This window comes from Phyllostomus hastatus, unplaced genomic scaffold (assembly GCF_019186645.2).
Source record: "Phyllostomus hastatus isolate PE091 unplaced genomic scaffold, TTU_PhHast_1.1 phas_contig_150, whole genome shotgun sequence".
NCBI lineage: Eukaryota > Metazoa > Chordata > Mammalia > Chiroptera > Phyllostomidae > Phyllostomus > Phyllostomus hastatus.
Genome location: NW_025333611.1, coordinates 33,209,138 through 33,232,433, shown reverse-complemented (window position 1 = coordinate 33,232,433; position 23,296 = coordinate 33,209,138). Strand labels below are relative to the sequence as shown.

General features: G+C 48.1%; 1 protein-coding gene across 1 annotated transcript in view; it reads right to left on the bottom strand.

Moving 5' to 3' along the window:
- FSTL4 (follistatin like 4) overlaps positions 1-23,296 on the bottom strand; it is a 350,947-nt gene that overhangs the window by 301,812 nt on the left and 25,839 nt on the right. Inside the window, exon 3 of the mRNA XM_045826865.1 lies at positions 13,516-13,549. Within this exon, the coding sequence (XP_045682821.1) occupies positions 13,516-13,549 (34 nt within the window). The remainder of the gene's footprint in view (positions 1-13,515; positions 13,550-23,296) is intronic.

Genomic DNA, 23,296 nt, shown 5'->3' with positions numbered 1-23,296 from the left:
AAAGAGGCACAAATATTAATTACCAAGCTGGAAACGCACTTGTAAACTTATAGCCTGGAGTGAATGTTTACAGGTCTGGGCATAAATACCAGGAAATCAGTTTTAATGGAAGACTTCACTGCCTCAACCTAGGACCCACCCAGGGCCACCAGCTTCACCAGAGATTCTCAAGGGGGCAGGTGAGTGAGTTGGGGCTACCTCAGCCTTTGCACTAAATTCCTCTCTGCTTCCTGCTCCTCCCGCCTCACCCCTGTCCAGCCTCTCCCCTACTGTGCTATATGTGAGTACAAAATAAGGCTAAAAACCGAAATGACCTCCAGGTCACATGGGCGAGGGAGAGCCTGGGCACACCCGTAGCTCGCTTGGTCAGGAAGGTGGAAGCTTGGGTGTCTGTCCCTCCCCTCTGGGCCCAGCCCCCTCCCCTCTGGGCCCAGCTTGCCCTTGCGTGGCCTTCTGCCGCCCTGTCTGCTTCCTCTGATCCTCCACACTCTCCCCCTGCCCCCACTGGCTCCCACCAAGTGCGGCCATAGAGGCGCCTGCCCTTCTCAAGCTTTTCAAGGGCTGACCATTTAGAAATGGCCTTGCAGGTTTGCCTTAGAGCCAGATTTGCACAGGACAAGGGTCCTTGGGACGCCACAACCGTGAGACATGGGCACGCCTTCTCACAAAGGACTCTGAACACTGTGTCACAGTGAGACTCAGTGTTCAGGCACTGGACACTCTGAAGAGCCGGCCAGGCAGGTCACTAATCCTGCCAAAGCCGTGCTTCCGCACCTGCTAAATGGGAGACCGCTGGAGCTGGCCGCACTGGACTGCTGGGGGCACTGAGATGAGGTAACTCCGCAAAGTACAAGGTGGGGCTCCAATGATGACAGCTGTCGTCAGGGGCCCCTCCTGCATGGTCCCCTCTCCCCAACAGAAAAACAAAGTAACTACCAATATTTTAAGCAAAAGTCAAAGCAGACAATTTAACTGGAAAACTCAGCTGGAATGTGCATGACTAGGAGACAGTGGCTGAGCATCCAGGGCGTGTTGGACAATGTGCCACTCTCGCGAGAAGGAAAACCTCCCCACGGGTAGAGAGAAGGGGAAGAAACCAACCCCAGAGAGCCCTGAGGTCTGGGGAAGTGGGTCCTCACATCCCAGCCCCGCTGCTCACAATAGCCAAGGGGCCCAAACCCATCACCTCCTCCGCCCGTGAACCTGAGCGTGGCCCTGCAGGAATCGGTCAGGCCTGAAGTTGGATCTACCAACAGCAGCGCCCAGAAGCAAGGCAGACCTCCCAAGGAGACAAGACAGCTGGCCCTCAGAGCACTCAGGCAGGCAGCTTGTGGCGGGAGTGCAGCCATGGAGACCGGCTGCGGGACTGGCTGTGGAAAGCAGAGACTGGGGAGAGGTGGAGGGGGTGTTGGGGTGCCCGGGCCGGAGTGCTAGGAGCATCCGGGGTGCTCGCAGATCCCCCGAATGGGGTTGGCGGGGGCGGGGGCAGCGTGTCCCCTGCTGTGTCCCCAGTGTCTCTGACCAGGACACCAGCATCCTCGTGGGCCCTGCCGCCAGCAGTGGATCAGCTCCGAGCCAGCAGACGCCAAACAGCATCTTCGTCTCCGAGATGCCTTCATCTGCCCCCTCTCCCAGGACTCTCCAAACCAAAATCTGAAATTTGGACCGACAGGTCAGCTTGGAAAGCTTGCCTTCCCGAAGTCTCACAGGAGAGGAGCAATTATGTAATCATTTCCTGCAGATGGACAGACGAGGCTGAGCTTAGCAAACCGCCACCGGCAGCACCCGCCACAGGAAGCTGCTTCTCAACCTTCTGACCCTGGAAAGGCAGGCAGTTTCCTAAGGCAGACACGGAAAGGACCGTCTCCCCTTGCAGTTTCAATAGCTTTCCTTTCTTCCTTCAGAGCACACTTCACCATGAACTTCCTCATTCATTAGACATTCAGCAGAAGGCTGGGGAAAGGGGAGGGTTTGGGAGCACCGCGAGGTTAGCATCTGCCATGCGATGCGAGAATCAATCTCCATGAGCTCCTTCCAGATGCCGACAGCAGGGTCAGAACGGAGTTCGTGGTTTGGGCTTCAGTCCCTGGGGGTCTGCAGCCATCAGGTCACACTGCGGGTTCGTCTGCCTGGGGAGCACCTGTGCTCAGGGTCGCTCTGACGCCGCACCTGACACCCGGCAATGAACGGATTTCCTGGCTCTATTTTAAACTGTCATCATGTTAATCCATGAAATATGTCAAGTGATAATTAAACCTTGCCACCGACAGGTACTGTGAAAATGATAAACTTTCACCATTTCCCCCGCACACACTTTCAATGTGCTGAATCCCCAAGGCAAGGGATCATCCCATTGACAGATGAGAACAGTTGTCTGGATAATAACTTACTTTTAAAAGAACCAAGAAGCAGGACTAAAGACTTAATGCTTTACCATTGGGTGTTAATTTGAAAACTTCTGCTGTAGACTCACAGTGAGAGCAGAGACCCGGTGGCCGGGGGCGTAGGGCCGGGGGCAGGGACGCACACCTGACCGCCCGCATCCTCAGACCTGCCGAGGTTCGCCGTGTGACTGGGGACAAGTCCCTTGCCCCCTCTGAGCATCCGTGTCCTCATCTGGCAGAGACCAATGGTAATATCTCCACTCCACCTAACTCAAAGGCTTTCTCGAACATGTATTCAATGAGATGAAACACGAGAAAGTTCTTTGAGAGCAAAAGCAGCCTGAGAATGCTATCCAAGTAGATGACACTGTTTTAAATTCTGTAGAAAGGGGAGATGTGAGAGGCTAGCACAGCTTGACAGACCCGCTGTCTTTTTTTAAAAAAGGAAAACAACTCAACTCATTTTACTTTCAGCTGAAGTTTCTAAGCATGAGATTAGATCTGACCCTATCAGATAAAGGGCCGCTCTGAGCCACAGGTATGCAGTGACTCCAGCAAATGATACAAATACAAATGCAGCAGCCCAGCAGCTGGATGGGAGGGCTGCCTCCTGCAAAAGGAGAGCGAGCCATGGTCAAAATCAGTAAAGCAGACAGGCGGACACGTATTTTTACTCCCACAGCTGATTTTCCAGACCTGTAATTTTTTCTCTCCCAGGCCCGTCTCTTCGGGGCACAGAGGCCCCATTTCTCTCCGGCAGCCCTGACCCAGGGGGCGCTGCAGCCACAGAGCGACGCCTGGGTGTTTGTGGACCTGAACGTCTCCATCAGAACCGCGCAAACTCCGTGGAATTTCCACCACGAGTGTGCTTTCTGGAACGACCTCAGCGAGCCCATTTTAATGCTTTGATCGATTTCCTGCACCATTCAAAGCCTCCCTCCTCTTTTCCTATTTACAAAATCAGACTGTAGTGCTGATGTCAGAGGGCGTTGGTGAGGATTAAATAAAGACACCGAATGTGAAAATATCTCCATTAAGAACGGTCCCCATCAAAGGAGTTTATAGTAAAGCAGTGAGTGAAAGCCTTCGCCCCTACACTGGTGCACGGACAAACAGGACATTGCTCGTTAAAAGGCGGTTCCAAACCAGACCTCTGGTCAAGGAAGGCCCAGGGCCCCCCGCCCCCAGTCTGCGTCCCCACCTGCCACACTCTGCTCCTTTGGGAGCAGCAGTGCAGTGGGCCCCACCACCCCTTCACGAGAAGAAATGGGGTCTCTTATGAAAAATGTGAAATGAAGCTTCTGAGGAGCGTATGGACGTAAGCACCAAAGAGTTGTCACCGGGAGGCATTTTCACACTCGCTTTCGGTCCTTATGCCTTTTGGCTGAAGAGCTAAAGAAAGGCCACGTGTCGGGGTCCAAACAGATGGTGTCACCTCCCAAGTTCAGGCCAGTGGTGCCCCTCAGCACGGCACCGTGTCTGTCCCGGGGGAAAGGGTGAGAGACCAGGCGACCCGACCCAGTCGCTAGAGGCAGCTGGGATCAAAAAACAAAATGAAAGTGCCCTGTGTTTGTCATCTGGGGTCTGGGCTCCAATTCCCATGCCCTTGTAAGCCCCTGTGGCCCTGGGTCATCTTTTAGCCTTGGCTTCCTTCCTGGAGGATGGAAAGGATTTAGCCTCCCCCCTCCCCAAAATGCTAGGTGAGTGCTTAGCAATTCAGTTTGCCTTTGAACAAAACCCCTTGAGGGTGGAGAACATGACAGCCACCCAGCTGTGAAATAAGTAAGTGGCACAGTGGACTTTTTAAAACTTCCTGCACCTTCCTGCACTTCCTGACAGCTGTCAGCTGGGGACCCACCTTTCTCCCACTCTCAGCTCCTGACCTCCTGCAGGCAGGGGTGGCCCCCGACTTTTACCAAGCCCAGCAGCACGTGGCAGCCCCCGACCCCTGGCCTCATCCCTGGTTCTGAGGGAGCACGTGACCCGAGCCCAGGCAACCCGAGTGCATCTTCGCGCTTTTGCAGGAAATATCAGACAGCAGCCTCTCTCCCTCAGGGACTTAGAGTTGTGAGGGGGGAGGCTGGCGCCCCCGTGAGGGGTGATGTGAGGACAGACACCAGGTCTCTGTCCTGCATCCAGTGCCCCTTCCACTGCCTGACAGTCCAGTTACATAAGCTGATAAGCTCCTCTATTTGTTTGGTCTAGTTGGGTTCAGTTTTGCTACTATTTGCAACAAAATGTGCTGTTAATAGTCACAAGGAGACTCTCTGCCAGACAGAACCACCTTCTGGAGAAGGGGCCCCGAGGCTTCAGCTCCTCCAGAACATTCAGAGATGCTCTCCCAGGCCCCACGCCGGTCCACACTGAGCACACACTCTCCCACTCGGTTGCCGCCGGCCACCTGTGCAGGCCCTGGCCTTGGTGCAGGCTCACCCGGGTGCCCACTCCATCTACAGGACACTCACCCTTGGCTGACGCGTTCGTTGATGCCCATGCCCTGGATGGGCAGGGGCCGTGCGTCCTCATCGCTGCACACCCAGCACACCCCAGCCCCCATGAGGAAACTTCCACTGGCACCGATAAACATTCAAGAAACCCCAAGAATGGTACTTACCCTTCCACAGGAGCTATGTCTCCTTTAGAAGCAGTCACATTAGCCTAGGTCCCCAGATCCGACTTCACGAGCACTGCAGGGGGTGACAGGGCGGCAGAGGGGCAGAGACAGCCCACAGCAGCCCCAGGGAACGGGGCAGCTGGGTGACGCCCGACTCAGGCGCCTGGCTTACCCAGCACCATGCAGCACCCAACCATGCCGGCCACACGCCGACCCCACCCAGGCCCTGCCATCTGGTCCCCGGAGGCTGTGGACATCCCACAGAGCCAGTGGCAGGTCAGAGCCTGCTCCTTTCTGTGTCATGTGTCCCCTGAGCCCTGGAGAGCACAAGGCAAACTTATCTTACCTTGTGCAAATTTCAACATTTTGTAAAATGTTTTCTATGTGCAGACCCTGAAGCGTTTCTCGGAACCCAGAGGCAGCCATGGCCAAGAAGAAGTGAAACTGGAATGGGAGAGCGTGGAGAGCCATGGGCTGGGGGGTGATGCTCAGGATCTGTGACTGGGGTTGCTTGATCTGCAAGGACCTGAGGGGACACCGTGGCTCGGTCACCAAGCCCAGCGAGTGCCACAGATGACACACAGTGAGGCCCTCAGCACAGGGGACAGACAGGCCCAGGGCCGGATAGCAGGGCGCTTGCTCCCCGCCAGAGCGAGCACAGCCAGGCCCCGCTCTTTGAGATGCGACACGCACCCCATAGCAGGCTATTTCCAGTGTTGGCTCTGCTTCCGCCAAAGCTGGGATTTGTTAAGAGACAACGCAGTCTGAAAACAAGAAGGCTTAAAACAAAGAGTTTTCAAAGGATGAACTAATTCTGATGACAAGAAAAGAGTCAGCAGGTAACGGTCTGCTGGATTCCGTGCCTCATTTCCTAAGAAAGGTTGCTGAGCACGATGAGACAATGGAGACGGCAACAAATGATTTTGCGTCACAGATAATTAACTTTCACATCCCAGAGGCCTGCCAATGGCGCAGGAATATCGCCGGGGCAAGTGGCTTACCACGACTGAGAAGAACGTCAGGGTTCATGTGGAGAAGATCATCTGGGGGGTTCCTGAAAAGCAGAGACACCCCTCCTGATGCCTCTGGGGCCAGGCAAGGGGTGAAGAGGACAGATGTCCACCTTGTTTTAGTGCTGGGATCTCAGGGAAGGGAAGCGAGCCTCCTGGCTGGGATGAATCCTCCTGCCCTCTCCAAGCCTGACAGACAGGCTCAGTGTCCAGGGTAGCGCTGTCTGGTGAAGGGTTCTCCCTGTAGCCCTGACGAACCTGCAGTGGCTCATGTCCTTTGGGGTTATGACCTCTTAGGGAGTGTGACTCTTGCCCCACAAAACCTAGATAGGGATCACTGCCCACATTTTGCATTGGCGCCAAGGAGGCTCCGCTACAACACAGGGCTCTGCACAGGGTTCATGACCCTGCCCAGGCTGTCCGGGCTTCACAGCCAGCCCCTCACAACCGCAGGGACAGTGCTCACTGGCACAAATACCTTTAGAGCACTATTTTAGGAGGGACCCACACGCTGTTGGAAGGAGCACAGTGGCTCTCCAAAGATGGTTATCAAGGGCAGGGAGCCTTCCATGGGTGCCGGTGGGGAGAGTGAGCACAACAGATAGGTCGGACGGGGTGCTCTGGGGCTGTGGGGTCCACTGCCAAACCACCTGGCAGTCCTCACACCTGTGGCATTACCTTGGGAGAGGTGGAGATGGGCCAAGAGCCGGGCCAGCCCCGCAGCATGCCGGGCAACCAGCTTTTTTCTCAGCACTCACTGAGTGCAGCACAGCTGCCCTTCCGGGCCCAAGCACATCAAATTATCTTGGGGAATCTTGGGGAAGAGAGACTTGGGGGTCACCATAGCCCATTAATCCTCTGGCTAATACTAGGCCTGGTCCTTGGGAAGGACTCTTGTCTGCACTCCCTGAGCTTTATTGTGACACAGTGATTGACAGGAGCTATGAAGGGTCGCTCACTGTGATGCTCAAGGACAATTTCGGACCCCAGTGTCCAGAAAGCCCCTGACCTGGGGAGAGAGGCCGTGGGTGTGTTTGTCCTTGAGCTCTCAAAGACACTATGAGGAAGGGAGCTATTTGGTTCTTCTGATGTGGAATGAGAGAGTTTGAGCAGAAAGCTAAAGAAAGACTCTGACAGAGGGGAGGAATGGGAATGGACTCTCTCAGGAGATTCTTCTTAGAACAAGTCCACTGGCCACACCATGCACAGTCACGTGCAGGTCTGCCTGGAGACAGAGGATTAGACTAGGCACCTGAGATGTTCCTCATTCTACGTCTAAGGTCATGCCCACAGGTGCAGGTGAAGAAGAGCCATTGTGGCAGTCACTGGCACCGACACCACCTCCCACACTGCCGAGGGCTGTCCCCACCTAATCCCTCCTCATGACGTCACCATGAGGCTGTGAGGGGCACAGACTGCATCCTGCTGGCATCCTTCCTCTGAGAGCGAAAGCTGGCCCCATATCCCGGCACCTGTGTGAAGGTGATTTTGCAAATCTCATGGGGAGAACATATGATCTTGCCTGGCCAATCACATTCCATCCCCTCCCTGCCACAGTGATTGGCTTAGAGCTTGAGTCATGACACAAGCCCAGCAAATCAATCCTCGCTGGGGCATTTCTGGTGTCATTCTGGAGACAGCAGGTTCGCCCTCTGGGCTGATGAGCAGTCAGGACCCTGAGCTGCAGCTGCCAGTAGCCATCCAGCAAGGCTGTGTGAAAGAGGGCAACCAGCCAAGGGAAAGGAGAGGGAGAGCTGACAGCCCATGTGTCAGCTGTTCCTGAAGCCAGATCTGCCTTGGGATTCTGCAGTTTCACGAGCCTTTCAGGCTTCAGCTGGGGCAAGTTGGGTTTCTGCAACCCAGAGTTGGGACTAATGGCCTGGACTATTTCTATCCCCATTTTTTTCAGATATGATTGAGTAACAAGCCCAAAGCTATACTACGAGTAAGTAAGTGGAGAGGTGGGGTTCTACTGTGCTTTCCCGTTGGTCATGATCAAAACTAGTTCGTTATCTTTGACCAGAACAACCAGCCAGCTGTGCTGTCCACTTCCCAATCAGCCTGGGGCAACTAGGTGCAATCTAGTTTCCCAGAAGCTGAAAAAGAATAGCATTGCCCAGAAAGAGCCCATTTCTCTGGGCTTAGAATAGAAGGAGACAGATGTCACTCCCAAGGGTCTGGAGCCCAGCTCCTGCAGGAGAGGAAAAGCAAGCTCTGCCATGTGTGCATGGGGGCAGGATGGGGGGGAATACCACCTCCTTGCAGATGGCAGTCTGGTTTGGAAAGGACCCACTGCCCCAGACACTGTGAAATCTGGACCACTCGCTTTTAAATCTCCTACATCTGCAGCCATTCAAGAAGCTGCCTCAAAAGAAGCAAGGAGTTCATCAGTGTGTTTCACAGAAGAGAGTCATAGACTTCGCATTTTAGCAAGAAAGATTATGCAGATGATGGGAGAGCCAGCAAACAGCTGCCACAAGAAGTCACAATCAGTGGTACACAGAACACAGTGTTTGGGAGCTGGAGTTCTCCCAGATGCAGAGCACCATAAGGGGGCTATTAGAAGCAGCTGCCAATTAGGGACTAATTCCAAGAGTTTCAGAAAGCAAGGCTCCAGTCACACACTCAGGACTGGCAAGTCATGTTTATTTAGGAGACGGGCATGGCTAAGGAGCCAGAGCCACCCTGGATCTGTGTGTGACTGTCACTCCCCTCTTTCCTCTATCGTGAAGACAGCAGCGTCCCTCTTCTCAGGTCTCCTTCATTGCCCTGCTGGAAGCCAGGCCAGGCTGGTCTGGACTGGAACACTCGAGTGAGCCATCATGGGTAGTGCAACATGACATTGGTGCCCACCCCAAAACTCACAGCCTCCAGTCAAGGCACAAGCATAGGCATCTGGAAGCACTCACAGGTCGGATCACCCCATGCTGCTAAGGCATGACTGACAAGGGCTGAATCATCCCAGCCACTCGCTCAGCTCACTCAAGTGTTCTCTCCTGGCTGTAATTCAACCTGATGGAATCAGTTAGAGAAAAGCACTAGTCCGAGCAGATGAGTTCTGGCAGTCGTAATCAACACCAGCCCTCCGAGGGGACTCAGAGTGTCTTGGAGAGGTGAGGTTGGCACCTTTGCCGAAGCTTCAGAAAAAGTTGAATTGAATTGCAGGTGCCTGGAGGGAGGTGTAAAACACCTGCAGGGAAGAGCAGATGAAGCAGCAGCCGGCACACGTCCTCCCCAAAAAAACTCCTTGTTGGTCTTCCAGTCCCACCACAATCTCTGATAGTACGCCTCCCTCTGGTTCCCCTGAGAGTCCTCATCACAGGGCTGACCTGGAAACACAGCTCCCGTAGGAAGTTTTCTCACAAGAGTCCTTCTTAGCGATCTGGGCTTGGAAATGGATATGCATGTGGAGAAGACCTTGGTGTGATGATCCAAAGTCGAGTCATTTAAGCCACTGCCCCCATTAGAGAGGACTGATGTACCACTGAGAACCCTTGTTCCTACCGAAGTTAGAGGGATAGGAAGGAAGCTGTCTCATGTGTAAGGTGTCAGCTGTTCTGCTCCCATCATGGGTTGCTGAGGGTCATGGGAGGAGAAGAATGTGAAAGGTCCCTGAAAACTTCAGACCAACTGAGAGGTGATCATCATTATTACTGTCCTACCACCCTGTCCTGGCCGTGTCCTTGGAAGTCATTGGTGCTGGGGCATGTCCTCATCCGGGGCCCTGAGGAAGTGCTCCTTCTTCCTGAGCTCTCGAGAGCAGGGTTTGCAAAGGGCATGGCATGCCAGTCCCAACATGATCAGAAACAACAAAACTGAGATGCCATAGGAAGCTGAGTTTGGAAAATGCTGCATATTACTCCCCACATTGAAAGTCATACTTAGCATCTTAGAGACCTGAGAAGTATGCCCTGGCCAGGTGGCTCAGTTGGTTGGAGCATCATCACATACACCAAAAAGTTGCAGGTTCAACCCCTAGTCAGGGCACATACAGGAGGCAACCAATTGATGTTTCTCTCACACATCAATGTCTCTCTTTCTGTCTCTGTCTCTGTCTCTGTCTCTGTCTCTCTCTCTCTCTCTCTCACACACACACACACACACACACATACCAATAAACATATTCTTGGGTGATGGTCGAAAAAGTTTTTTTAAAAAAGGCCTGAGAGATTCTGCAGTAAAAATGTCAATAGCAAGGACAAAATCAGCTCAACACTGAGTCTGGCATTTGCCTGGTGTACTTGTTCCCTAGGGCTGCTGTAACAGAGTTCCAAGGGTTGGTGACTTAAAACATGAGAAGGTAATTTCTCACAGTCCTGGACTCCAGAAATCAAGGTGTAGGCAGAGCCATTCTCCCTCAGAAGGCTCCCTTCCTGCCTCTTCCTGGCTCCCAGTGTTTTCAAGCAACACCTGGCAGTCCTTGGGTGGGAGACTCATCGCTCCAGCCTCTGCCTCCATCATCACATGGCATTCTCTCTCTGTGTCTGTGTGCAAGTTGCCCCTTCTGAGAAGGGCACGACTTGTTGGATTAGGGTCCACACTCGTCCAGTACAATCTCATCCTAACTTGTCACAAATCTGCCAATATCCTGTTCCCAAATAAGGTCACACCCACAGGTTCCAGGCTAGGACTTCAACATATCTTTTGGGGGGGACACAATTCAACTCATATCACCAAGCTTATCTTAACATGGAACTCTTCCATCGGTGCATCAGTTAGGAATATCCAGTGGCTATCCCCAGAACAGTCTTTAAAAAGTGCTTATCTAGAACCAAAGCACTAACTTATATATCACTAGGGCAAGATTAGCATTATAATACAATAGACACAAAGCAATATGTAGCTTGCATTTCATTCAAGAAGCAATTATTGAGCAGCTACAGGCCCTCGGTCAGGGCTGTGAGGAATCTGGGGGTGAGTGAGGCGAGGGTCTCCACTCTCGGGAAATGAATGACCCGATAGGAGCCCTTACCCCTCAGATCAGGTAGGGAAAGCTAAACACTTTAAGAAACAGAGTTGGAAGGGATGAGGGAGAGATGGCACTTGATAAAGATAAGGGACAAAGAGGATGTAGGCTGCAGGGACAAGGTGAATTAGGCCAAAGGTGAAAAAGCTGGGCTTCGGTCTGGGGTCCCCAACACTAGACCCAAGGCTGGGGAGAGCCATAGGGGAAACAAGGCAGAGAGCAGCTCTGAGGCACACAGGGCATTCATGTCACTAACAATCCCCAGCCCCACTCTGATTTAGCCTGGACTCACTTCCTCTACTCATGTTACCCCTCTGGCTTCACAGACTTGGTAAGGAGTTTCTAAACCAAGCAGTGTGAAGTTGTGATTATTCATCCATTTGGAGCACTGAACCCATGATGAGCTGATACTCCTGAGACAGGGGTAGAATTAAAACAACACAAAACAAGAACATGGCATATCATAGGTTTTGCGATTCAGAGATTCCCTCTCCAGACCTCTCCAGAATCCCCTGGGCCTGGTAAACTGAGCAGAAACATTCAGAGTGTTAGTCATTTGCTCCTCTGAACTTTCAGTTCCAGGTCAAGTCACAGCTAAGACACCAACCTTAAATATTGGTGGGTAGACAATACTGTCTTGTGATTGGAGGAATAATGATTTATTAAAACATTCACAGTGCCTCTATCATTTGTATATCTATATACAGTCTGAAAAAGATTAATAACCCCACTGCCCCAGCTGGTGAATTCTCAGACACAGAAATACTTGCAAACAACCTACAAAGTCTCACTCTTCCTGCCTGCCTGCCTGCCAGGTTGCAAGCATTGACATTAAGGCACTGGGCTATTTCAGGAACTCTCAGACACCCAACTTTGACAGAAATAGGCAAGAAAGACATCAGCTCACAAAGGGAAGAAAAAAGTTCATGTGATGTCGAGACAAATTTGCCAGTGCAAACCCACAGCAGATGCTGGTCAGCAGGTTGTGAGAGCAGCTACTTCAAAAGGGGAGGAGGTTCTGGATGAGCAGAGCACAGCCTGACCATGCCTTTGCTCATCGCAGACAGCCTTGGTATCCCAGACCCTCCTGTGTCTTTGAGAAAAACACACATGGTTCTCTCATACTCCAGTCTTACTATTTAGAAACATTTCTAACACAGGGACAATAAGATTTGAAAACAGTGTGATTCCATAACGCAAATTAATCCCAAACATTCACACTTGAGAATACTAACACAAATATAATAGTATTCAAAACCAAAGTTCATGCCACCTTCTCTCCTTGTAGCTATTTCTCTCCAGTGCATATGATCATTGTACCCATTGTGAACATGATTTTCAGTAAGAAATGTGCCTTCCCTGCCCCACCCACCTTCATCCAGTTTAATTTAGCGTTGATTCCCAAACAACACAGTTTACCCTGTGGATGCAATTAGGAGGACATGAAGTCCAACAGCAGAGACAACAGCAAATGAGAACAGAAACCAGAAGTTCATCCTGGAGCCACAGTACCAACAGCCTCTGAAGCCAAGAGGCCAGCACCATGGACAGCGGCAAGCACCTGGTTCCATTAGTCCACTGACAGACAGTATGGGAGGTTTAGGGCTCCAAGCTCTGGTGACATGCGTGGAATACATGGCCATTCTATGTCTTGCATTGTGGTGCACAAACTAAGAACTAAAAGGAGGCAAGAATATGCTCAGTTTAGGCATCAATATGGAATTTTCTCACTTTTAAAATACTGCAACTCTTTCAGAAGACTTTGCCACAGAGAAAGACGTGGTTGAAACTGCAGCTAAAGGCCAGTTTCCAGACCAAGACCTCACTTTGTTTTCTGACTTCATCTTCCCATCCCCATAATTAAGGGATGACTGGCGATGATCCCATAAATCATACAAAAGACATCTTCTTATTACAGATTGGGTACTGCCAAAGGTCAGTAAGGAAAACTTCAATTTCCTCTAAGAGATTTCAGAAATTATCACCCATATACTTACCTCAGAGACCAGAAAACAAGTGTGTGAGAGGAACTCTGGTAGGGAAAATAGAATATCATGGAATTGTTTTCAAAGGGAAAATTAATTGGTTATTTCCATTTCAGCTTAGCTAAAGCTGTAAAAGTCTAATGAGGAATATTTTTCACAGTGGCACCTTTTCCAAGATATTGAAATACCTCAAACCATAAACCATTTTTATTGTTGATGCTGTTTTGCAGGTGAAACTAAATAATTATATCAACCTTCACTCACACACAAAAAAAAGCCTTCTTGCAAAGGATGGTAAACACAATTGTGAACAAGCCAGTTCTCCGGACCCCACCTCTGACACTTGAAGGGAGAAGACACAGTCTTCATAAGCAAACCTGCCCTTCAGTGCTTGCAATCCTGACAAGCTAAGTACCAAATAGTCAGCACCCAGAGAAAGCCACATGAAATTTCAAAGAACAGGTTTCCCACAGTCTGGAGCTCATCTTAGCTCCAACAAATGGCTTCCCAGAGGTTAGCACTGAGAATGAAGTAGGTATGAATGCAGTTTTCCTACCTTCTCTTCTTGTGACTTCAGCGCTTCTGGATTCCTGCAAGAAAAGAAAGGCTTTGTGTTTTTGAAGTATAATCCATGTGTACAGTTACTTGCAAACATCTCACCTTTTATTAGCCATTTATTCACAGAAAACGAATGTCTATCAACACACATCTGTAAATTTAAACAACTTATTGCTTTGGGGACTTAGGGAAAAGCATTGCTAATCGTGCAGTCTTAAATGAGCGGAGCCAACTCTCATGGTCTTCCTTATATAGAATCTTGGCTGCTACCACGTGGAAGACCTTGTTTGGCCTTGTGCCCAGCCCTCCACCTAGACTGCAGGTGCTTGAAGGGCCTGGGGAAATCACAAATATACAAGGGCTAGCGTTACCCAACCCACAGCAGGTTCCAGTTAGTGGTGTTGCAATGAACATTGACCACTATTGGTCCTGTGTAGGCCACTGGCATAATCTGGTAATTGATTTTGCTCAGCACAGTAGTTTCCAAAGGGTAGGATCTAATGCACAATATAGATAGCCAGTCCATGCCACTGACTAAATTAAGACTTTAGTTTTTCTTAATCCAATCTCACCTTCTTGCCATGGGCAGGGCAATAAGCAAAGTGTTTTAGGAGTTACACAGGTAAAACACACAGAGTTCCTGCCTCGAAGATATTCACAGTTGAAAAGGAGGCTACAGGACAAACACGGATTACTGAAAAATAGAGGGGTGATTTTTCCTTATAAATACCAGTATATTCACATTCATCTGGGAAACGGGTTTTTTAAAGGACCTCTGAAAACAACAGGAAGAACTGCCCATTCTTCAGACAGGAACAAGGAAGGAAGGGTGCCCCAGGAAGAGAGAACAGCCTCAGAAAACGAGGGGGAGGGTAAGAGTACAGGGTACACCTGGGAAGCAGGAGAAGTGAGACTAGAGGGGAAAGGGCTGAAAACATAGACTGCAGTTTCCTAGTGAATGAAAAGTATCTACAATTCATCATAAATGACCAGTTTAGGACAAAAAGCCTAATATTAAGAGTAAGCTGAAAATCCATGCTAGCAATGGGAGAAAAGAAGAGAAACACCAGATGTGGGCTACCCCTTCACCATCACAACCAAAAGACCATTTGGTGGTGCCCACACTTTCTAGACAAATGGCATTATCTTTCATACCTCAGCCTTCTTGTCTGGCCTTGTCTTGGGGTCAGCATGGGGAGCAATATGAGAGAGGAGGCTGAGGAGGCACTGCAAAGTTTGTCCTCCCCAGCATACGCTCTCTGCCTACACCCCTGCAGTGAGTCAAAAGCCCCAGTGGGGGCCAATGGTGGATACGCGTTCTAGTCCAGTGGCCCATCCGCCCAGTGCAGTGAACAAACATGCCTCCAGAACCCCAGATCCTGAGGGGGCAGTCACAACTCAGGGTCCAGAGAGGGAGCATGGGCAGGGCTGAGTGCAGTGAGAGACACAAAGGCCACACGACATGTCATGCGTAAGCAAACCTAGCTCCTCCCTGCTGCTCCCCACTCCACAAAATGACTTGTACTCGTGGAGCAGGGAAAATTAATAATCAACTCATATGGCTCTATAAAAAACTTTATGGAAGTTTTACTTCAGCTGCATAAAATTCACAAATTAACTTAGAGAAAGCTCATAGTGGTATAACGTTGTGTCTTCTTATCTAGCAACATGGTATTTTAAATAATTGGTTCAAATCTATTTTTATTTCTTTTAAAAGTACTTTATCATTTTCCTGTAATTTGAATATTTTTAAATGAGAGTCGTCTATAATTTTTAGGTGCTATTTTTCTCAGTTTTAGGAATTAAAAAGATACCAGTTTCATAAAATAAATTTAGAAGTTTTCCTTTTATTATGCTCTGAAATAGTTTAAATAAAAGTAGGATTATCTGAATTTTAAGTCTCTTCAACTTCATTTCTCAGTTATGTATTAAAAGGGGAGAAAGTAGAGGATCAGAGAGGTTAAAACTTGTCCAAGTTCTCACATTTTGGTTAGTGGCCAGCTAATATTTAAATTTCAAAGTCTGATTCCAAAGCTTATGCTACATAACAACATGGCTTTATTTAATTTCATAAAGATAGTGTGAAAATTAGATGAGATAGATTTCTGCTTTAGGCTATAAAAGAATGGTTTGTATTAAGCCAACCCTTCTGTTAAGAAAAACTATGACAGTTGTTTAAGAGGTTTCTTAAATCCTCAACAAACAAAGTTTTTTGAAGGCATATAAAAGCAACAAAAGCAGCCAAAAATTTGAGCCAATGTTTGGAGAGAAGAAAAGTCCACTGAAGTGAGCCCCATGTATACTGCCAGATTTTTCTTTTGGTGTATTTGCAGTTAGAAGCCAAACAGAAAGCGATGAGTTAGAGCTTAAAAACATCTGAGTTGGGGACCATGTGGCATGGTACTTCTGAAGGAGCCAGCAATTGAGGGTCTAAACCATGGAAAAAGGACCAGAAAGAAGGCAGCCCAACTGTCTTCCATCAGCTTCCTCCTGAGTTGTGTGCTGTGTCTGAGCTGCACATAGAAAGCAAGAGGTTAAGAAAAAGGATCCCCCCAAATCAGCTTCAAATAAGCTAAATAATCCGAAGCATGGATTTTGATACTATCATGACACTAGGGGGACAAAACTCAGGCTTTCGAGAACAGAGTGGCCTGGCAAACATAGCTGACTTTCTGCTAAGATCATACTCTCTCAAAGGACTTCTATTCCTGTGTAGATCAAAGAAAGTAAATCTTCCCCGGGAGACACTAAATTATCCACAGACTTCACAATTTTTCATATATAATGCCCAGCGTCCAATCCAAAATTAATAGGCATTGCAGGAAATAGGATCAAATGACTAACATCCGATAAAATAGACATCAGATGCAGAACCACAGGTCATCCAGATTTTAAAATTATGAGACACGAGCTCCAGAATAACTATCATGGATATGCTCAGGAAAATAGAAGATGCTAAATGTCACCATAAAATTAGAATGTACTAAAATAAGAATCAAATGGAAATTCTAGAACTGAAAATTAAATAATGGAAAGAATTTAACAGATAAATTTAACAGCAGATTAAACATAACTGCAGACCGAAATAGTAAAATGGAAGCTAGGTCAACAGAACATAACCAAACTAAAGATCTGAAAGGCAGAAATAAATAATGAAAAACACAAAAGAGTATGAGAGACATTATGGCTCAGGGTGAAAAGCTCTAACAAGCATGTAATTGAAGTTTCAGAGAGAAAGGAGAGGGCAAATTAGGTGGAATCAATATTTGACAAGATGCCCTGGCTGGTGTGGCTCAGTGGATTGAGCACTGGACTATGAAGCAAAGGGTCTCTGGTTCGATTCCCAGTCAGAGTACATGCCTGGGTTGCAGGCCACATTCCCAGTAGGTGATGAGTGAGGTGCAACCACACACTGATGTTTCTCACCCTCTCTTTCTCCCTCCCTTCCCCTCTCTCTAAAAATAAATAAATAAAATCTTTAAAAATTAAAACTAAAACATAATATAATATTTGACAAGATATTTGTTAAAAATTTTCCTAAATTGATGAAAGGTATCAAAACAGAGATTTAGGAAGCTCCACAAGTCCACAGCAAGAAAAGTACAAAGAGAACCGTCAATCAGTACTCACAGAAAAACAGGTGAATGCTCAAAGAGAGAAATAAAACCCAACAACAGCCAGAGCGCGGGCAGTGAAGGTGAGAGGGTGTGTTCCCTGCAAAAGAGCAATAGTAAGGGGAAAACAACGTGTCCAGAAAACAATAGAATAACATCTTTAAAATTCTGGGAAAAAAAAACCCTTAGAAATCTATACTCAGTGAAAATATGGATATTCATACAGTAAAATAAAGACACGTATAGACAAAAACTGATAGAATACTTTGCCAGCAGATTAATAATAAGAACAGTAAAAGAGAGCACTTTGAACAAAAGGAGAATTTTCAGATGAATGCATGTCTATGTAAGAAGGAACAAAAGACATCAGTAAGGGTTAAAAATGGATAAATCTAATTTTGGCTGCTTAATGCAACAATAATAATGCCTTCTAAGGTAACAATGTCTGGAGAACTAAAATAGACGGCAATGGGATCACAAAAGGTCTGGAGGTCAAACACACTGAAATATGAAAATGTGCTGTCACTGCTCCCCCCAGAAAAGGATGGAGTTAGTGCTATGAGGGCAAAGGAGGGAGATAACAAAAAACTGACTCATCAAAAAAAAAATTCAAGAAAGGGTAGAAAAGAAAGGAACAAAGAACAGAGGAAATAATGTGTTAAATTTAAGCCCATTATTTAAAAATGGATGAAATAATCCAACTAAAATACAAAGATTGACATATTAGATAAAACAAAATTCAATTACATGCTACCTGCAGGAGATGCTGCATAAATAAAAGATACCAGAAGGCCGAATGCAAAAAGATACACAAGATAACCCATATACAGGCCAACTAAGGGAATGTTTGTGTAGACAAAGTAGGCTCTAAAACAAAAATTATTATTAGTGACAAAGAGTGGTTCAAAAGATAAAATGACACTTTAACATGAATATATAACAACTCTAAATTTGTATACATATAACATCATAGACCAAACATATGTAAACTCAAAACTAAAAGAACTAAAAGAAGAAATCCACATTGACAGACTCACCATCAATACTCAGAGAATGCAGGAAACCTCTGCAATTAACTCATAGAGTGAGCAGAGGAAGAACAGTCAGGACATGGAAGATCTGGACCACGTGAACACACTTAACCGTGGTGACCTGCGTCAAGCACTGTGCCTGGCGACTGCATGGGGCACGATTGTTTCAAGGACCCACTCAATAATCATAAAAATTGCCCATGTGCCAAGTCATTGGGAGGTTTCCACAAGTTTCAAATTATTAAAATCATATACAGAACACATAGTTTTCTGATGTAGTGAACTTAAACTAGAAATCAATCACAAAAGACTACAGGGAAAACTTCTGAATATCTGAAGACATGAGAAGATATTTTGAACCAAATGATGACTGAATGACAGCATTTAGGAAACTGTGGGATGTGGTGATAGCAGAGCTTAGGGGGAAATCAGAGCCTTAATGTCAGTTGGAAAAAACAAAGGCTGGAAATCAATGACCTCAACGTCTATCTCTAGAAGCTAGGAAAAGGACAATTTAAACCCACAGAAAGTAGAAGAGAAAAAATATGATAGGAGCAGAAATCAATGAAATATAAGAGAAGAAATTATATCATAAAATTTTAAAGCCAAAAGTTGGATCTTTGAAAAGAGTAATAAACTTAATAGATTCCTAAGAAGGCCAATCAAGACAAAAAGAGAAAACATACAATACAGAATTCAAACTTGAGCAAGAAGCCACACATACCCAGTTTTTGAGTTCATGACAAAGGGGTCAATGCAATACCCTGGGCCAGGGATGGCTTTCTCTGCAGATGGTGCTGGATCAGTGGGCTGTCTGAACAGGAAAACATAAACCTCCACGGCCTACCTTACAACAGATCATGTCCAGATGGACTGCAGGTCTACAAGTAAAAGGTAAAACAATTCTCTAAAAGATACCACAGAATATCATCATGACCCTTCAGTAGGTAAAAATTTCTTAAATGGGATGTGAAAGGTAGCACCATAAAGGAAAAGAATGACATATTGGACTTTATAAAAATGAAGATTTCTGCTCATTAAGAGATACAATTAAGATAGTGAAAAGTCGAGCCATGAAGGGAACATATTTGTGATATATACAAAGCAGTCATTCAGAATGGAGAAAATACTTTGGTAAATAAATAAGGCAATTATGAAAAACAAAAGACTTGAATAGAAACTTCACACAAGTTAAAACTACAGTGGAGCACTGCCAGATGCCAGGAGAGAAAGGTAACAGTTAGAGACCCAACCACGCCAAACGCTCCCAAGGACGGGAGCAGCTGTGATTTCCGCCCTCCCAGAGGACACGCCGCTTCCTCGTTCCTGCTCCTGGTTATCATCGTGGTTCCTTTTTTTTTTTTTCAGGATTTTATTTATTTATTTTTAGAGAGGGAAGGGAGGGAGAAAGAGAGAGAGAAACATCAATGTGCGGTTGCTGGGGGCCGTGGCCTGCAACGCAGGCATGTGCCCTGACTGGGAATCGAACCTGCGACACTTTGGTTCACAGCCCGAGCTCAATGCACTGAGCTACGCCAGCCAGGGCAGTTCCTTCTTAACTTTGTAAAGCTTTCCCATCTGTCTAACCAATTCCTTATCCTAAATTCCACCAAAATAAACAGTGTGGTTTCTGTCTTGCAGACCCTCCCAGCAACCCCTCTGGTACACGTCCAGCAGGAGGACATTCACGTGAGCGCCAAAACACACGTGAGGATGCTGGCCGCAGCAGGGACGTGTAAGAGCCAAGAACAGGGAGCGGTGCAGGTGTCCCCCAACAGCAGAACGGATGAGCTGCCATAGACAACCCCACAGCGACGCAGAAGAGCAGACTATGGAGTAACTTCAATAGACCTTGTGGACGTAATATTGAGAGAAAGAAGGCAGACCCACTAGAGAGCACTTCTCAGGGTTTTGCTTTTATACATTTCAGAAACGCTAAAAACAATCTCTGGTGACAGGTCAGTGGTCCCTCTGGGGAGGCCGATGACAGAGGGGGGCATGCAGGTGGTCTCCCGGGGTGCTGGGAATGTTCTAAGTGGTGAGCTTGGTGGTGGTCACGTGGGTGGTTCCCTTTGTGAAATTTCATTGACTGGACACTTAAGATGGGTGCCCTTCCTTACATGTTAGACATGCTTCCATCAAAAACCTAAAAATGACACAGGACAAAGCGCCTGGTGGTGCGTATCGGCCGCCTGGGCTGCATCCTGGCTTCCTCCCACCAGCTGCACCCCTGCCACGTCTGGTGAAGCATTTCACCTTCCTGAGCCTCAGTTTGCTCCTCGGTAAAATAAGGCCATGGTGGCAGCTTCCCCTCGCAGAGAGGTGGTGGTCATTCAGTGAGATCATGAAAGGCCTGCTCCACGCTGAGCACGGTGGCCGTCACCACTGCTGTCGTCATCCATGAGGGGAATGACGGGAGGGAGGCGGCAAGATCACTGCAGGAGGCAAATGAGTTTGACGGCTCTGTCGATTACTGAGGCTGAATAAAAATCTGTCTTTCCAGGACTTGAAAATCAGCCCCTCAAAAGCCGCAGCAGAACTGAGCAGAATGAAATTCTTTGACATAAATGATACCAAGGCCCTGGGTGCAGTGCCTACGGAAAAAAATTATGTGCTGAGGAAGCTTCAAACAAGATGGTTATAAATGGGAGTTAGCGCATGGGCATTACTTAATGACTAAATTTCTTTAACTAAAAATCTAATTTTATTATGGTATAAATCAAACTTTCTGGAAGTAAGGAATTAATTTTAGATTTTTCATTCGCTGCTCATAACCTTTGCACGAATTTGACAGCCAAATCACTTTAAATGTCATTTAACCAATACAATACAGCAGCTTTATTCCTCATTGGACCCTTCCTGAATCCATTATCTTCCACTACAATGTAGAAGAACTTAAGTAAAAAATTACCATTCCATAAAGCTATATTTTACTGTGCAGTTCAATTGCATAATCTTTATTTTTGAATCAATATAATGTGAGTGCTGTGTAATATTTTTCATAATCCAACAGTCTATTGCAGATTCTCAGCTACCAAAACACGGCCTGAGAGTGGCTGAAAAGCCTGAACCAGAGGCTCAGAATCCGTCCCTGCCGCCCGACCCCCCAGGATCCCTCTCACTCCTACTTCAGGCTGCGCCTTGGCTCTTAGGCTATGGCGGAGGCTCAGGAAGAGGGCAGGGGGCCCGGGCACAGGCCAAAGTCCCACCTCCCCACCCACGTAGCCAGTCGTCCTTAGTGAGAGGGCAAGTATCAGTCTGTCACTCAAAAAATTAAGGGGTTCAGGGGCTTCTGGGACAATGCTGGCTCTGTGGGTTAGGAAAGGGGGGATAAAAGGACCCACCACTATGAAGCCCAGAAAACTAAGCTGAAGGGAGCTCAACATGGCCAGGCCTTTGTAGACAAAGCAGAGGTGAGCCTGGCGCAGACAGGGCGCAACCTGCTCAGGTGAGCAGCTGCCAGCCCTCTGCTCCCGCCAGCATCCCAACGGGGACCCGGAGCCAGCAGCGCCTCAGCCCAGACTCAGAGGAGCTGAGGAGACCACCTTTGGCAGGGTTCCCTAGGCCCCGACAGCCTGCAGAAACTTCTAAAGGAAGCCCAAGTGTCCAATTCTTCAGCTGTGCAGTACAGTGGAGATGGAGGCTCTGCCACCAGGGCTAATCAACACCGAAATCCTGACATCCGAATCCCAAGTTTTTTATCTCTGAGATGCTCTTAAACTAATGCTTCTTTAACAACCTTTCTTATAATTTTTTGTTCATTCATTTGAATTTTAAAAACTTGACTCTCACCACTTTCATTTTTGCTAGCAAGGCAGTGTTCTGCAATTAAAATCTCCACAGAGACCGACAGGGTGCAGCTGAGTAAAGCGATGCCTCATGCAGAAGGGCTTCCAGCGCTGGCTCCCGTCTGCTGGGCACATGCCGAGCACTGTGCACACTTCACCGTGCTGGCATCATTCCATTAGAAGCAGAAGAAAAACCTCCACATTATTAGATTGCCTGGCACAGCATGTCTGGTTCTCAAAACCAGACAAAGACAGGTTGGGGGATTAACCTTTCACCCAAGGGCTAGTTTGAGAGCCCAGCGAATAATCCAACAAACAGCAGGGTTTTCCTGGGCCAGTGTTAGAGAAAAGGACCAACGACGAAGAGGCCCCGGCTCTTGAGAAATGTCACCAGCCAAGAGGTCAGAGCTCATCCCCTGCCTGACAGAACAGCCCAAGTGTCCCCTCTTGTAGGTTAGCCTAATGCCTGCCTTCAAGGCATGTCAGGGGTGGGGGAGGCACAAGCCTCAGTAATAAACACCAAGAGGCTTGGGCAGCCAAGGACATTGGGTACCTGAGGACATTGGGCACCTCAGGGCCCTTCCACCTTCAGTCAGCCCCACCCACAGCCTGCCCTCTCAGGTGAGGCCTTGCTGCCTTTCTCAGGAGACTGAGAACAGAAGGGGTGGCATGAGGCGTGACCGCACAGGCACAGAGTGGGGCCCTCCCCAGCAGTGTGGGCTGAAATGTGGCTGATTCAGAAAGTCAGATCTGTGCCCCTTCTACTTCCCGGCCAATGATACATGCATCCGTGTAAGCAAAGTGGTGTTTGCACGGGACAGGAGAGCTTAAAGGGGGGCTTATCAAGACAAAAGGGAGAGATGGTGTATAAATGATTCTGAAAAAATATCAGAAACCTCTTTATAATTGAGGTGCATGCCACCTGTTAAAAATATATATATATTTATATATATATCACTCCTATGGAGCTACCAGTAGCCCCCCTGTGGCATACCTGTAAGGAACATCAGCTTCATTACATCCTGGAAAAACAAGACCCTCACAGCCTCCAGGAGGTCTGAACACCCTCTTTGGGTGGTAAGCGCTGCGCCAGCTGCAGCCCTGAGGGAGCCACCGAGATCCCTCCTGCCGCGGTTCACCCGTCTGTGATGTGGGCAGGCCCGGTGTCCCGGCTAGGGCGAATCGGGGACTCGGGCAGAGGCCCACAGGCACTTCAGCCCAGGGCCTTCTGCGGGGCAGCAGGGGCGGCCAGTACACAGACCTCTGTGATTCTCCACAGAGAAAAGGGACTCGTGGTGACCGTGAGACTCCCAACAGGGAAGAGATCTCGAGTGAGGACATTTATC